This window comes from Zootoca vivipara, chromosome 3, assembly GCF_963506605.1.
Source record: "Zootoca vivipara chromosome 3, rZooViv1.1, whole genome shotgun sequence".
NCBI lineage: Eukaryota > Metazoa > Chordata > Lepidosauria > Squamata > Lacertidae > Zootoca > Zootoca vivipara.
The window spans coordinates 65,543,206-65,560,394 of NC_083278.1; the positions used below are offsets into that span (position 1 = coordinate 65,543,206).

At 40.3% G+C, this 17,189-nt stretch overlaps 1 protein-coding gene across 3 annotated transcripts in view; it reads left to right on the top strand.

Moving 5' to 3' along the window:
* Window positions 1-350: 350 nt before the first annotated feature.
* The window catches only part of SCAF8 (SR-related CTD associated factor 8), a 70,308-nt gene continuing 53,469 nt past the window's right edge, over window positions 351-17,189 (top strand). For 2 of the 3 annotated variants that reach the window (XM_035108674.2, XM_035108672.2), the window contains exons 1-6: window positions 351-771; window positions 9,515-9,598; window positions 10,508-10,552; window positions 12,441-12,602; window positions 14,648-14,804; window positions 15,834-15,964. In XM_035108674.2, coding sequence (XP_034964565.2) covers window positions 742-771; window positions 9,515-9,598; window positions 10,508-10,552; window positions 12,441-12,602; window positions 14,648-14,804; window positions 15,834-15,964 — 609 coding nt within the window. In that variant the 5' untranslated portion in view covers window positions 351-741. The remainder of the gene's footprint in view (window positions 772-9,514; window positions 9,599-10,507; window positions 10,553-12,440; window positions 12,603-14,647; window positions 14,805-15,833; window positions 15,965-17,189) is intronic. The other variant, XM_035108675.2, reaches the window with a different exon arrangement.

Here is a 17,189-nt window from a genome sequence, read left to right on the forward strand (position 1 = left end):
CCTCCCCCCCCCCCTTGGGTGCGGAATCCATCTTGAATTCAGCTCGATGGGACTTCTGAGAGGAGGGTGGGAAAGAGAGCAAAACGGCGCATGATCCAGTAACGCGGCTGGCGGTGGCAGCTCTCTTGTCCCCTCGCATCTCTTGCTACCAAAACAGGGATATTCTGCGCGCGCCTCTGCACCCAGAGCTGCGTTCTTTCTGCCGCCGCCGCCCACCAAGCTGCACTACCTCCTACTTCCCTGCGAGGGGAGCTCGTCCTTAACCCTAGCTGTCTGTAGTCCGCCAAGGGGGGGGAGGTGGCGGAACTCGGGACGCCGCTCTACGTCTCTCGCTTTCTCTGGTGTCCCGCCGTTCCTCTCGGCTGTCTGCCCGGCGTTTCGGTCGCCCGCTAGGGGCCGCTCTGGCCGGCATCTCGGCTGCTCTCGGAGAGAGAACTGCGCTGCTGCTGCTGCTGCTGCAAGCGAGCGAAGAGCCCTCCCGGCCGCCATATTGGTGCCCGCGCCGCAGCTATTGCGTGTTTGTCCCTGCAGCGCCAGCGGAGCCTGCCCTGGGGCGGCCCAGCGGAGCAAGGGAGGAGCCCCTTTCCCTTACCCGACTGCCCGCCCGCCACCCCTCCGCCGCCGCCATGGCGACAAGGCCTGAAGGCCTCTGAAGGAAACCGGCCGCCGCCGCCACAGCAGGGAGCAGAGCCGTCCCCCCTCCCGCTCAGCTCGTCGCCAGCCTCTTCCCTCCGCCACAACATGGAGGCCGTGAAAGCCTTCAACAGCGAGGTCTGTGCCCAGGGGCGGGCGGAGGGCGGCGGCAGGGGCCCCGCTTCTGGTCGGCGGGGGCAGGCCCAGGGGCGGGCGGGGAGTCGCCGTGTGGCCTCTCCCCTCCCGAGAGAGACGAGGAAAGGAGAGGCCTTCGGTGCGATGGAGGGAGGAGGAAGAAGAGGGAGAGGGCGGGGGGCGCTCTCTTCCTTAGTCTGGAGGTGGGGTGGTTCCTATAAACGATGAAATACAGGCGAGGGGAGGGAGGGAATTAGAGGTGAAAATAAGAAACCGGCTGCTTTCCCTTTCTGGTCCGTGTTCTCCTGCCCTCCCTGCTCCCTTTCACCTTCTCTCTCTCTGCCCCGTTGAAATGCTGCCTGCCCGTCCTTGTTTAAATACTGCCCGAGCACCTTCCGTGTGTCGCCGCCCCCTCCATCGTGACTGCCTATATTATGGCGGGGAGGGGGGAAGGTTAATAAGCCGCCGCCGCCGCCCTCCCCCTTCCCTCCATGATGCTCGTCTAGCTCTGCTGCAGTCAGAACTAAAACCCGCTGTACCAGCCTTTGCTTTTGTAGGTTATGTTTTGGGATATCGAGACAGCAACACTGCAGATGGTGGAAGAGGCCTGATAAAAGTCTGCATCTCCGTTAGCCTGTTAAAGCAACAAGCATCACATGCACAACATCCCCCCTCTGCTCAGGAGGGTACCGAATGGGTTTGACACGCCGTGTGCAGTATATTATTATGCCAAATAGAAGGGGCAGGTGGTCAGATGGTTACAGTAGAAGTCATTAGCCTGTAAAAAAAAAGCCACCTTGCTAATGAAACTGAAGGTCTTTTTTGTATGCACGTTGGTGTTTTATGTCGCTTAATTTTAAAAAATATTTGGTCTGGAAAGAAAGGAAACACTGGTTGCTGAGAACCTGCACAGTCACGTGTCCTTGAATAAAATCAGTTTTTCACAATAAAGCTGTATTATCTTAAAACTCCAGTTGTACAAATAGCATGCAGCTTTATTTAGAAAAGTGATGTACTACTGTTAAAAAGTACATGCTTTTCAAGGGAAATAAGTAGAAAGAAGAAACCAAACACATTGTTGCTTACCAACCAGGGGCTAAAGTTCAGAACTGCTATACCAGCATAAGAAGAGCTGCTGGATCAGGCCAATGGCCCATCTAGTCCAACATCTTGTTCTCACCGTGGCCAACCAAATGCCTGTGGGAAGCACACAAGCAGGACCTGAGTGCAAGAGCACTCTGACCCACTGGTATTCAGAGGCATACTGCCTCCAGCAGTGAAGGTGGAACACGGCCATTGTGGCTAGTAGCTGTCGGTAGTCCTATTTTATGAATTTGTCTAATCCTCTCTTAAAGCCATCCCAAGTTGGTAGCCATCACTGTCTCCTGTGGGAGTGAATTCTGTAGTTTTAACTATGCACAGTGTGAGGATGTACTTTATTCAATAGAGTACAGCTTTTAAAACCAGCACAGTATGTGTACAGTATTCCATTTCCAAAACAAACCTACATCTATGAATATGACAGTACTGCATGATACTGCAAGGTGTACTTTTCCCAACAAAACCCCAGCTTTTAAAACCAGTATGTATATTTAGTTTTCAAAACAAACCTACATCTATGAATATGATAGTATTGCATGATAGAATATATTGAAAGAGTGCATTCATGGTACCTTGTATGGCAAGGCTGCAATCCTGTGACGATAATTTGGGAGTAAACCCTATGGAACCCAGTGGAATTTACATCTGAGTCAACAAGCATAGGAATGGGCTAAAAAGCTGCAGTTGCAGTATAGATTTTGCAACGAAAACAGTGGGACTTACAGAAAAGTATGATTTGAATTAGACTACCATAAATAAAAATTTACATAGGACAGAAATTAAATACCATAGAAATATATTCTTTGAAGACATCGGTGTAAAATGTTTTATATGTTCTGGTGCTTATAATGTTAATAATAGTTGAAATAATTTAAAATAATAGTTAAAATGATTTCAAGTGTTCATATTTCTTCACATGTAGTATCAATGCAATCCTGTATATATCATCTCAGAAGCAAGCACCAATGAGTTCAATGAGATTTACTCCCAAGTAACTATGTATAGGATTGCAGTCACTTTTCCTTGGAACTATTGCATTTAGTGGACTTCTGAGCAGGCATGCATGTAGTTTTAGCTCAGGAGTCCTCAAATATGATTGCCAGAAATGATATTTCAGTGACCAGCAGGGAAAGCATAGAGCGTACCTTTTGCTACAGTAGTGGTCTTTTTAAGAGCATTCATAAATTCAGGAAGGCAGTGTGAGGGGTTTTTTTGTTTTTTGTTTTTTTTGCATACTGCTCACAATCTGGAAGTGACACTGGCATCAGGAAGTGAGGAGTCAGTCTGGAAACCTGTGCAGAGGCCTCTGAGGTGACTCTCATTTTAAAGGCACCTGACAGACAAATTACTTCAGTTGTTTTTGGATCCTCTGGAATTCCAGTTCTTGGAATTATTGTTAAAACAACACAAAATACCTTCCACCTTTCAAAAAGACAGAAAAGAAAAATGGAGAATGAAAGACTGGAGCAACCACCCTCAGTTTGATATTGCATTCTTTTTTATTTTGTGGATAAATTGTTACCTACTCTGTGTTTCTGATATCCCAGGTTCTTTTAGTGTGCTGTCAATAGTTACTGTTAGAGTAGTCTGTTAATTACATAATACAGGAAAAGAATATTTGAGATACGGTAGGTCTTAAGAGTTCAGCAATTTCACAGTGATTTGGAAACAACATTATTTGGAAGCAAATACTATAAACATCATTTTAAATTGTACATTTTTAGAAGCTGGAAAACCTTTTTCTTCATTGATGTATTCTCCAGCATTTTATCTGATATTATAATCTGATATTAATTTCTTATTGAACTTTAGCAGAGGAACAGTACCTTTAAGCATTCTAGGAAACTGTCTGGACATCAATGACCTGCCATTTGTGGATTTATATAAACTGCTGGATTTTTAGTCCATTATCACAACAGCTTGAGGGCATTTATTCATTTCAATTTGTATGTAGCATGTTGCTTGTGTAACTTTATGCTACATATATAGTATGTAACTTCAAATGGTCGATGAAGTCCAGTGGAAAACTTCATGTTTCACATTGTGAAACTGTCACATACAAACAACATCATTTAAGAAATGTATGTGTGGCACATGTGTATAAGTTTGACATCTGTCAACAAATACATGCAAGTGGCAGACTTACAAGATTTGTAAGGAGATTTGGGGACACTTTTTCTATCACTCTCATTGCATGACTCTTAGTCAGTTCACATGTACCCTACATTCTTTTCTGTTCACTTAATTTCAATGCCATCTGGAGCAGCATTGCAGGTTTACTATTTGTGGACTCTGCTTTGTCTCTCTGCATAATTTGAACAGTGAATTGGAAAAAGCAAGGCAGAACTCAGTTGGATATATGCACATCTGAGAAAGCACTATCATACTTAAGAGATTGGAGATGAGGTTGTGACCTTCAGGGGAACGGGAGCAGCAATAAACAGTTATGCTGCTTAGCCTTCCAGTAAGCATGCCTTTTCACAACTTGTTTCCTCAGTATTCAATTGTTAATATTTAACAGTGTGATCCAATACGTACCTATCCATAAGTCATACTGAATTCATTGAATTCTACTGAAGCCTAGGATTCTGCATATTCTGACCATTGGCAATGGTGCTCCCACCTTTCGGCAGTCCGGACACTTTTGAGCCATTAATGGACAATAAAACAGAGATGTAAGATAAGTGACCTTCTTTTTTGGTCAGTTGACCCAGGTGGTGCTGTGGGTTAAACCACAGAGTCTAGGGCTTGCTGATCAGAAGGTTGGCGGTTCGAATCCCTGCAACGGGGTGAGCTCCCGTTGCTCCGTCCCAGCTCCTGCCCACCTAGCACATCAAAGTGCAAGTAGATAAATAGGGACCGCTCCGGCGGGAAGGTAAACGGTGTTTCCCTGCGCTGCTCTGGTTCACCAGAAGCAGCTTTGTCATGCTGGCCACATGACCCGGAAGCTGTCTGCAGCCTATACAGCGAGATGAGCGCCGCAACCCCAGAGTCGGACACGACTGTACCTAATGGTCAGGGGCCCCTTTACCCTTTACTTTAAGGAAACAACAATAACTATAACTCCTTTTTAGCAACTGGTTATTCATTCTTTGCTATTTCTTGTGTGGAATTTTGTTATTAGGTCTGAGACATTTGTGGCAGAATTAGGTGGGAATGAGCTTTTTATTATAAGACCTGTCTAATTATGCCAAGTATGAGTTGGTCAAGTATGATTAGATTTTTGACTGTTACACAGGTCTTTATGCAGAATGGAATAATTAAAAGGCAGTAGTGGGCTAACTTACAGATGCTTGGCCCAACTGAGGCTGATCTACAACAGTTATGTACCAAATCAGAATGTTAACAAGTTGAAGTTAAACTATCACACAGTCATAGTAGTCTCAGAATATTTTGCTCCTTTTTGTTCTTCAGGACAGACACACACAAACACACAAAACTACAGTTTGATTGATTGCTGGCTTGGAGCTTTCTCCCATTCTGTGTGATACCACAGTAATTCGTTCAGTACTGAAAGTTAGCAGAACAGTGCATAGTTAATGTCACCTTCTGCCAGTGAGCCCTATTCATGCTGAATGAGAGTTGGAAGTCAGTAGGGATGTAGTTACCTTGGAAGCTGTTGTCTGCAAGTGATAATTGATTTTTTTAAAAAGAAATCATGACTTGGACAGGCATAGTCTCTGTTGTCTTTTTTTGGTTCCTACTGATGACCTTCCTCTTTCAACCGGCCTTTTATGTTGCAAGCTTTTCGCAGCCTGCATCTTTATTGGAATTGTTTTTAAGAAGAAGATAACAACAACAACAACAACAACAACAACAACAACAACAACAACAACATTTATACCCTGCCCATCTGGCTGGTTTACCACCCTGGGTTCCTTTGGGAGGAAGGATGGGATATAAATTTAATAAATCAATAAGATGAATTACTCTCTAGATAATTATAAGTTTGGGATGCTTCAAGGTGTAAACAAATAAGTTTGTTGCAATTGCTGCTTCTGTTCCAGGAGGTAAAAAATATATCCCCACTAACCACTATTGGTACATCTGCACATTCCTTTCTCCTATAACACTATTGTAGCTGCTGTCCCATGTGGAAAAAAGGCAAATTTACAAATGATTTGTCAATGTTGCTTCATTTTTTGTTTTTGCCTTTCCTCTTGAAATCTTAGACAGATTAGGTGCAGAATTTAAGTGAGGAAATCCTTCTCATTTTTCCTCTTTTCTCAGAAGGTCATAATACTACATATGATGAGACATGTCACAAAGCACAATCCTAAACTATGTGTTTAGAAATGCTGTGAAAAGAGTGTTCTACAATTGTTACAAGTTGTGATTTGAATTAGGACAAGAGCTCCAAAAAATTCTTATAGCACTTTCAAAACTTAGTGTGACACCTGGTAATAAATGCAGTAATGCAGTAGTTTGAGAGAATAACTGCAGGGGAATGCAGTAGTCTGTGTTATCAGGAATAAATGAGTGAGTGGGTCATGTCAATATCAGATAAAAAGTTTAGTACAAAAGTACCTATAGACATAGATTTTCCAAAAGTTACAGTTATAGGCTTCTAGGATATTCAAGGATCTGGAATGTTTTTTTTCCTCAGGCATTCCACTCATCCAGTTCTATATCAATTATCCTGCTATATTTTAGCTACACAGTTGATAGTATTTGGCCCCTTTTGGCACAGAAAACTGTGTATTTGTCAGTGCTCACATGGGACTTGGATGCACACAAATGGGGAGTTGCCTGTAGTGGAGTTTTAAAATTAAAGGTATCACACACAATAGCTACCTGGAACTCTAGTTGTGAAGAACAATCTGAGTAGCATGATAATTGATCTATGGATAGATGGGAGAACAACATTTTTTTTCATAACAAACAACTAACTACTACTACTGTCTCTACTACTAATAAAAGTGTTTCCAGATGCATGTTTGGTGGGGCTGTGAGAAAGTTTAAAAATACTGGGGATGTATCCATGAGGAATTAAAAAAGATGCTTAAAATTTCTATAGTTAAAAAGCCAGAGGCATACCTATTAGGTCTAATTGGAAGGGACATCCCACAAGATAAGAAAAGAATATTTTTTATATGCAGCAGCAGCAGCCAGGTGCTTACTTGTAAAGAATTGAAAAGGAAATTCTATTCCCACAAAGGAATACTGGATTTTCAAACTATCTGAATTTATAGAAATGGTGAAATTAACAGCAGCCATAAGATATCAGACAAACTAGAAACTAAGGCTAGAATGGCAATGTTTTGAAGAGTATATGAGTAAACACTGTTCTAAGGAAAACATGTTGGTATGTTTAAACTAAAGTTTGTAAAGTAGACATAGGAAAAACTAATATATTCAGAACATTAAAGATGAGATGTATAAGATGCAATGTAAATAAGAATTTAATGTTTAAGGGATGATGAGTATTGGAGGAGGGAACTCACATGAGGTATTAATATTATTATTCTTTCTTTTCTCTTTTTTTAATTTCGGGGATATTACATGTATTTTCATTGGTGGGAACAATTACTGTTTGTGTATGAAACAAACACACAAACAAATAAAGTGTTTCCAGATTTCTCACAAATCTGTTCTTTTTTTAATAATTTTATTAGTTTTCAATTACAATAATCCAATAATAGCCTCATTATATCAATGCCAAATTACAATGCAATTCCCAGTATCAATCATTCAAATACCAAATTGCATAATTTAGGTGGCTCCCTGCATTCTAGAATTGATGGGTTGATGATTTACTTTATTTCTGCATTCCAAAATCTTATTGCTTTCAATTATGTTCCAGTCATAATAGTAATCCCTTATACAACAGTTGCAATATTTATAACTTCTACTCATATTGACACATTTAATGATTTATAAGTCTACAAGTGAAGATCTCCTACTGTATCCTTGTTTTTCGTGTGTATACCATTTGTTCTGCCCATGTTGTTTCTTCCTGTCCTTGTAAAATATTATGTCTATCTTTACTGGTTGTTGCTGCTATCTGTCATGCCTTGTGCGGAGCTGATGTCCCGATGTTATTCCGAAAGTTTCTCCCTCACTCAGTCCCGTGCTTTTTTTGTTTTTACAACTTTTAACAATAGTTGCAAAAGTCTCCTGGCCCAAGAAAATCTGTTCTACCTGGGAATCTTAGTGCTTCCATGAGATTTAGGAATATTGCATCCAAAGGTGCCTGCAGAATGTGCTTCCACTTGGGCAATGGGACTCCCCTTTCCACTCCACCCTGTGGCCCCCAAATCTGCAGATGATTGGGGGACCCTCCAGAGCACATCCAGAGGGGTGCAGGGGGCTGCAGGTGGAAGTCTTAGTGTGTGAGTGGATGTCTGGTCATCAACGTTTAATGTAATGTGTTATTGTCCATTTTGCTTTTTTCAACACCTCAAATCGGTCATTGGATCAGCAAAAGTTATGAAATAATGTATTCTATTGTTGTGATCCACACTGAAATCATTTGCATACCTGCCAAGTCTCCCGCTGAAAAATGCGGGGTCAGCAGCAATGTGGCACTGGAAGTTGCTTCTATGCAACTTCCGGACATGCATAGAAGCGACTTCCAGTGCCACTCCACCCATGCCTGGGCACCGAAAATCGGGCAGAGCGGCACCGGAAGTTGCTTCTACGCATGTCCAGAAGTTGTGTAGAAGCAACTTCTGGTGCCGCTCTACCCAGTTTTCGGTGCCCAGGCATGGGTGGAGCGGCACCGGAAGTCGCTTCTACGCATTTCCGGACATGCGTAGAAGCAACTTCCGGTGCCGCGCTACCCATGTCTGGGCACCGGAAATCGGGCGGTGCCAGCACCCAAAATGGAGCCTCCCTGGCAGGTAGGAAATCTGGGGGATTTCCGGGATTTTTTTCAATAAGGCAGACCAGCGGGAAACGGATTAAAATCCGGGGGTTTCCCGTGAAAAACGGGAGACTTGGCAGCTATGATCATTTGTTGATGAAGGATGGGATATAAATTTTATCAATATAATTAATTGGAACAGCTTTTTGCATATTGTCTGTATATATTAAATATATATGATATTAAAAGTTAATTCAGGGTTTCTCCATAATGTAGAAAGAGATATTTATTTATCTAAGGGCATTCTTAGTTGTCAGTGGCTCCCATAAAATTCATTGGGACAATTAAATGGACTGCAGTCTCAGACACATAGAGGTGGGCAATTTGTGGAATTCTCAGTTATGCCTGCTTAATGTTCTTCTACAAAAGTGATAAGCTCCAGTGATTTATGAAAGAAAGGAAACAGGCTACACTTGGCAGCATTGATTGGTGTGGGCTGGGATCTGTACCTTCTGCAGACACCAGGGTCATTGGAGGAGGAGACAGGTTTAGTTTCTCTAATGCTTTTTCTGACCCTGCCTTTTTATTTGCTCCAATACTCCAATCTATTCACCCTTATGGCAAAAGTAGAACTCTCAGTAAGCTTCATAACTTTGCAGGGTGTTGAACCTAAGTTTCCCATGTCCAAAGCCAATACTTGTCTACTTTCCTACGCTGAGTTTCTCCTTAGGTTAGCTTCCTTTCCCAGGTTCCTTTGGAGAACCATCTGTCGGTATTGTGCTGTTAACATGGAAATTGTTTGCAGGCACTATTTACAGCAATCTTTTTTCTTTCTTTCAGCTCTACTCGCTGAATGACTACAAACCTCCTATTTCAAAGGCTAAAATGACACAGATTACTAAGGCAGCAATCAAGGCTATAAAGGTAGGAAACTGGTTTTACTCCTTACATATGTCTCTTAACTGGTAGTGGTCTTTGTTAGTGCACTGTAGTGTTTATAATTTCCTGATCTTTTTATGATTACTTGAGCTGTAAAAGTTCTGGGGCTTTTAAAGCCATGGGAGAAAATAGGGGTATTTGGAGGCAGGGACAGAATTTTTTGGAAAAATAGTGGTGGGGTGCAATACTTATTTCTTTATGTACTCTTTACATATCAAAAATCACTTTCCTACCTTAGGAACATAAAATACATTATGTACATTTATGGGTCAAAACCAGTCCAGGGCAGAAACTCAGTCTTATCAACACTTGCCCATCAAGAAGTCAGTGCAGAAATGATAAACAGCAGAAGTATTGCAGCCTTACTAACAACCAGCAATCAATTTACTCGGGGTAGCTTAAAGTGTTGAGCAAAAGGTATTGGCAGGTATCCTTTATTTATGGGGAAAACAAGTAGATACTTGGTGTTCAACCCAGATGAGTACAAGTGCAAAATCAGCAGGTAGAGAAGTCCACAGACCTCCTTAGAGCCATGATTTTCATCCTCCTCTCGTTCTCCACCTTAACCCCCCATTAGTATGTGGATGTGCATTAAAGTAGTCTTAGGGGACAATGCAAAGAATAGGATCACAAGTAAATTGCATATTGCACATAGAAAGGTCTGAATGGAGGATTAGAAACATTCCCACATTCCCTGCAGTGCCCACCTTGAGCTGCTTGCATGTTCTCAATGGGGAAAGGATTGGGTTGTATTCAACATGTGGTCATTGTTTGTGTGCTTGATTAGACTGAACCCAGAAAATGTATAAGGAAATCACTAAGCAAGAAGCGTAGTGATATATATATATATATATATATATGTTTAAACCAATGAAAAAAAATCTTTTCTTTTAGTTCTACAAGCATGTTGTACAAAGTGTTGAAAAATTCATACAAAAGGTAAGTTGCCAAACAAAATCATAATATTAGTAATATTTTAGTATCTTGATCAAATCAATTCATAGATTGTTAAAGACAAATAAAAATACATACTGGTACAGTGGTGCCTCGCTAGACGAATGCCCTGTAAGACGAATTTTTCGCTTAACGAAGAGATTTTTCGAGCGGAGGTTGCCTCGCTAGACTAATTCGTTTTGTGAAAAATTCGTCTAGCGAATCGCGGTTTCCTATAGGACTGCATTGAAATTCAATTAATGCGTTCCTAAGGGGAAAAAAATTCAATGCATTCCTATGGGATTCGCTAGACGAATTTTTCGTTATAAGAATTGACCCATGGAACGAATTAAATTCATCCAGCGAGGCACCACTGTATATGCATAAGAGCCATCGATGTCAATAATTACTTCAGAGTATGTGCATAGAAATCACAGTCTAAAAATCTTTATTTTCACAATAACTACTCTCATGCTACCTTTCCTTTTTCAAGTTAGCTGTTGGTTGCATGTTGAGAGCTAAATATGAATTACTTTAACTTTCATATGTACTGTTCATTTCACATCATTTTGATAGGAAAACATCCATATTTTAAAGAAAAATAGTGTAAAACTTTCTCAGTAGCTGAAGCTGTTGCATGGATGCATTGTTTTCTGTGTTGTGAGCAATGTTGTGCGATTCACTCAAAGTATAGTAATTTATACAGCAAGTAAGGAATAAAAAAGGACCCCACTGCTTTTTATTCTTAGGCTGCTATTGGAAGAATAAGTTGCTTAAGCTACTTTAATTTTAAAGATTTAGGAGGTGCTTCCAACTTCCAGGTCTCCTGGCTTGGCAGAGTTAGGATGGGATAGAGATGCTTTTCTACTAGCGGGCTGCTGCTGGTGGTGGTGGTATATGTCTGACCTGGAGGCCACAGTTACATGCACAGAAACCTCTGTGGGTATAGATCTACTTACCGTATTTATACCAGAGGTAGATTTCAAAATGAGATGTTCTGGTTTTGACCTATAAAGCTTTAAATGGCTTAGGACCGCAATGCCTCTAGGACCGCTTCTTGCCATATGAACTGACCTGGACCTTGCAATCATCATCTCAGGCCCTTTTTCAGTGCATCCTCCGTGAGAGGTCTGGAGAGTGGCAACCCGAAAACTGGCCTTTTCTGCTGTGGCTCTCTACTTGTGGGATGCTTTCCCTTGGAAGGCTTGCCTGATGCCTTCGTTATATATCTTTAGGTGCCAGGCATAAACATTCCTCTTCTTCCAGGCCTTTGGCTAATTAAGCAATCTATGGACTTTTAAACTGTTGGGGTGGGGATAGTTATTGGTTTAATTTGCTACTGGGTTGTTCATTTTTGTGGTTTTATATTGCAAATTACCCTGTGATCGTCAGATGAAGAGCAGTATAGAAATGAATGAGTGAATGAATGAGGTAACTCAAAGTCCCTTCATTCTGCGGATAGTTTGAAAGCTTGAACCCTTCATAGGAGAAGGGCCAGAGCTCTGTAGTAGAGCATCTGTTTTGCATGCAGAAGGTGCAAGGTTCAATCCCTAGCATCTCCAGGTAGGACTGGGAGAGGACCCTGCCTGAAACCTTGAAGAGCTGCTGCCAGTGACTGTAAACAATACTGGGCTAGATGAACCAATAGTCTCACTTATTATAAGGCAGCCTCCTATGTAAACCAATGGGAATACAACTTTTTAAAAAAGAGAGCTATAGATAAAGAAGAATCCCCACTACATCCTGTCTGTCATTATTTTTGCAGTTACCCAAGTACATTGAACTGTTGAAACAGTATTGCAATTAGGTCAGTTGTTGTAATTTGCTACTATTGTTTCTACTATTTGCAGATTCACATATAAAATGACCGTTTTCTTTCTATATTCCTTCATAGTGTAAACCAGAATACAAGGTGCCTGGCTTATATGTCATTGACTCTATTGTTCGACAGTCTCGACATCAGTTTGGGCAAGAAAAGGATGTGTTCGCTCCTAGGTTTAGCAATAACATAATTAACACTTTCCAGAATTTATACCGTTGCCCTGGGGATGACAAGGTATGGTGATCATCTCTATTCCTCCTCCCCCCAGACAGTCCAGTAATTAAAGTTCAGCATATGTAAATTTCATTTTAGTTCTGTGGGTGATAATGTATTTATTGACAATGTCTCTGGAAAAATAGACATACATTGCCAGTAAGAATTTGGGAGAAAGGTGTGGCAATCATTGATAAGCTTTTTAAAATAGTGACTGGAAATTTTGTACTACTATTTGTGGAACGTGGGAAAGAAGTATAGTGATTTTTATGTATTTTTAGTACAGGATTATCACTGTTCTCTACATCCTTACATTGTTATTATATCATGGATATTATTAATTCTTATATAATGCTTTTGCTTGTTCAAAGTGCTGCAGTTGCATTATCTCATAATAATAATAATAATAATAATTAATAATAATAATAATGGCATGTTACTCATGACTTATTTTTCAAGTAAGTCGTTCCTTGGAGGTTTTAAATAAGTTTGGCTGGTCATCTGTAGTAAATACTTTAGCTGAGATTCCTGCATTGCAGCAGGTTGGACTAGATGACCCTTGGGTCCCTCCCAACTCTTAAGATTCTCTGATTCTATGAAAGACAAACTATTAATGAAGGAATAACAGCATAGTGGCTGTTGCCTTCATCTGCCAGAAAAAAAGCCTTCTCAGTATAGCTTCTCAACAACCCTAAAAATACTAGCAAGGAAAAAGAATCCAATGGTGTTATCCACATAGGGTTGTATCCGGTGGAGTCCCTCTACTGACTGAGGGCTTTCATCAAGCATAGGCTTATGTCAGTGGCATAAAGCGTTCATCTCTTTAAATTAGCATGGAGCTTAAAGGCACAACTATTTATATTAAAAGACAGAATTTAGGATTTTTTGTTTCATTTCCCCCAATTTCATTCAAGTCAGCCTAGCTACAAGCATAATGTGAAGCACATCAGTCTCATGTTTCATCTTTTGTATATGATAGGGGTTGTATCTAATGGTGTCCCTCTGCTTACGCTTTGATCCAGTTGAGGCTGGATCAAAATGAGGAAGAGGTGATTTTTGCCACACACAAAAACCCCTTCCATCTCCCATTTGCTTTACAGGTGAAACTTGGCAAATTAGAATATCGTCGAAAAGTGCATTTATTTCAGTAATGCAACTTAAAAGGTGAAACCAATATATGTGATAGATGCATGACATGCAAAGCAAGATATGTCAAGCATTTATTTGTTGTAATTGTAATTATTTGACATTAGGCGGGTCAATTATAAATGGAATGTAATTAATGAAATGTAATAGTGATGTTCATTTTTGTATTATTGTAACTATTTGTTTTATTACTGTGGAATTTCCAAAAGAAAGCATTTGGAAAAATAATAATAAAAAAATAATAAGCTGCATTACTGAAATAAATGCACTTTTCGATAATATTCTAATTTTCAGAGTTTCACCTGTAGAGTTTGAGGACCCTTTGGAACAGCATGGGAGGGAACATGCAGGAGGGAGCTGCAGGTTAAGGGACAACTGATTTTTTGAAAAAATCCTCCTTTATATCTGATAATGTTGTGGGTTTCTTTTGAACAATTTTCTGAAACAGTTTGGAGGATCAGAAGCATGGCATAGACTTCTCTGCCACTGCCACTGGTTCCTTCATTTATTTCCAGGTTGCTGTAACTGTAATTTGCCTTGACATGTGAAGTAGATGAGTCGCAACTTCCAGTCTAAGGGTAACCAGCATGGTGCACCCAGATGTTGTCTGCCCTGCAGATGCCATCAGCTCCAGATAGCATTGCTAATGGACAGGCATGATGAGAGCTGTAGACCATAACACCATGATTTGAAGCAGGTTTGGCAAGCATGCGATAAAGCAACCTAGAAATGGTAGAGGGAATTGACATTCAAGAGGGAAACTGAGCACACAAGCCCTCAACACATTCAACCACTCCAAACCATATTCTGGAGAATCATCCAAATTCAGCCATCTATTCCACACTTAGTTTGGAACAGTAGGGTGTGCGTATGATGTAAATTCCAATATAAAATGTTGTGTTACCCTTGCTTCCTTTTAGAGTAAAATTGTGAGAGTGCTAAATTTGTGGCAGAAGAATAATGTGTTCAAAAGTGAAATTATCCAGCCTCTATTGGATATGGCAGCGGGAATTCCTCCTCCAGTCGTGACCCCTGTCTTGCCTGGGACAACTGCTACTATGAGTAACAATACACCAGGTAACAAAAATGTTACGAATGTTCTCCATTGTGAAAATCTGTTTCCCCGTTAATACTTCCTCATGGTTTTAATTTGGCAAAGGCTGATATATTACACCTGCCTGTTTTATGTCTGTAGGAATGATGAACTTCATATACAGTCCAGTCTTTTGATATTTTAATCCAAGTACTGTATCTTGTTCTTTGAGGTACTACTGTGATAAATTGTAGTTAGTTGATAAGGAAAAGAAGTTTATTTAGTAAGGACCCTTATACAATAGCTCTTCTTAAAAGGATTTGAATCAAATTATATCTAGTTAATGTAAGGGTGGAGAACCTCAGGTCCAGGGGCCAAATGTTCTGACCATACCTCCTCAGGCCATATTTTTTGTTCTTTGCTGAAATTTGATCTTGAACTCTGGGTGGTATTTAGAGAGGAGGGATGTGTGTAAACATATCCAAGGCTTTCATATAGGGATATGAAGTGATGGTGCTAACTAAGTTCTTTTTGCTTCAAATTTGGATGGTTGATAAAGATGAGATGCCCTTTCTGTCTGATGGCTTTCAACTGGTGTATTTTTGTGTGCATTGTTCAAGAAATAGTGTTACTTTGTGCTGCTCTTAGTCCTTGCCTGTAGGATTATCATATGGGTCAAGTACAAGTTGTCATCCTAGGTAGTTCCATTAATTTTTATTTTATTTTTAATTTAACAGTTTGTATACCACTTAATCACAGTCATCTCAGGAGACCCAATAAAATAAAACTGAAAATGTGCTAAAACTTGAAAATCAGAATAAGTTAATTGTTGGGGAGGCCTGACTTTCACATGGTTTGCTGAAGCTATGTTCAGAGAGAGAGAGAGAGAGAGAGAGAGAATTTTGGTTGGTTTGTATTTTTGCAATTTGCAGCTACAGTATTCTTTTACATATAGATGCACAGCCTAGGCTAAAAAAGAACAACCCCTGGCTCTTGTATGTCTTCTCCCTTCCCCATTCATTCTCTTTACATACTTTTTATTACATGCTTCCTGCCTTTCCCCTTGATTGCAGGAACGCCTGTGACACCTGCTACACCAGCCAATGTGGTCCAAAGTTTACCTGATCCTTGGGTGTCTCAGATAACTAACACAGATACTCTTACTGCTGTAGCACAGATCTTGCAGAGTCCACAAGGCCAACAGGTAAAGTGTGGTCAGCTTTAAAACAAAATCACAGAATTGGGTAATTAACTACCTTACTTATTGTATAGTTTAAATTGGCCATGAAAGGTCCAAGAGTATTTCCTCCCCCCCTATTTTAATTTATTCTCTATTTGTCAAATAATGGTATTGGATGTGATACTGAATGCCAGCATGATAGGTACCCTTGTATATAAATGTCAGCATGTTTCCAAAAGAGTCATGCATGAGATATCTCACCCTGATTTGATTTGTGTTTTATGATTTGTAAATATGGCTTGGACCTGGTCTAACTGGACCAGGATTTTAGGGAAATCTCTAGAAATTCCTTTGCATTGCAAAACAAGAACAGTTGTAACTTTTCTTACTCTTTTTTAACATAGGAATATGAAATATGGAGATTTGGTAGCCCCTATAGAGGAGTTTAACTCTGTAAAATGTTATGTGGCTATCTCCAGGGGTTTTCATGTTAGTCATTTTTAAGGTTTACATTTTTTATTTTAAAAAAAGCAAATAATTTTTCAATAAAAAACAGTGAGTGGTCAATTATGTCAGTTATGTCAATTTTTGTGCTCCTATGTTTGCCCTATATTGATAATAATGATAATGCTAAGTTAAGTAGACTATGCCCACAATGTTTGGCTGGCTGGCTGATAATAATGTGTAATTAATTAATAATGGTGGTGATAATTGTTACCTACGAGAAGAGACTAAAATAAAAAATAAGACAGGTAATGAAATTTTGTTTTTGTTTTAATGAGGGAACTGGCATTGATTGTGAAAGGATAGAAAATAAGCACAAACTGAATGAATGCCACCCTGTGCCCCCAAACACTTTTAAAGAAACAGAACCTACAAAAGAGTTATGCATTTAAAACTTTCACAGACACACACAGTGATTGAAGAGTGTTGGGTGGGGTAATAGTATTCTAGGCATACCCTGCAGCTCTCATGAAGCATAGTTCAGCTCCTCTGTTTCTCCTTTCACCACCACAGCATGTATGGTGTAATTCATAATTCTATGGTGTTGTAATTAATAATTGCAGTGTTTCAGAGACACGCTTTTTGAGAGTGTGTACAAATCTGTACAAATTGATTGAGACAATCTTATCCTGCCTGTGGTGATTTGTAACTGCTTCAGCCTGATCTGGACAGGATTACACATCAGCCTAAATCAGCTCTCGGGATTTGGCCAGACTGGGTGCAGAGCCCTGATATCCATCTTTTT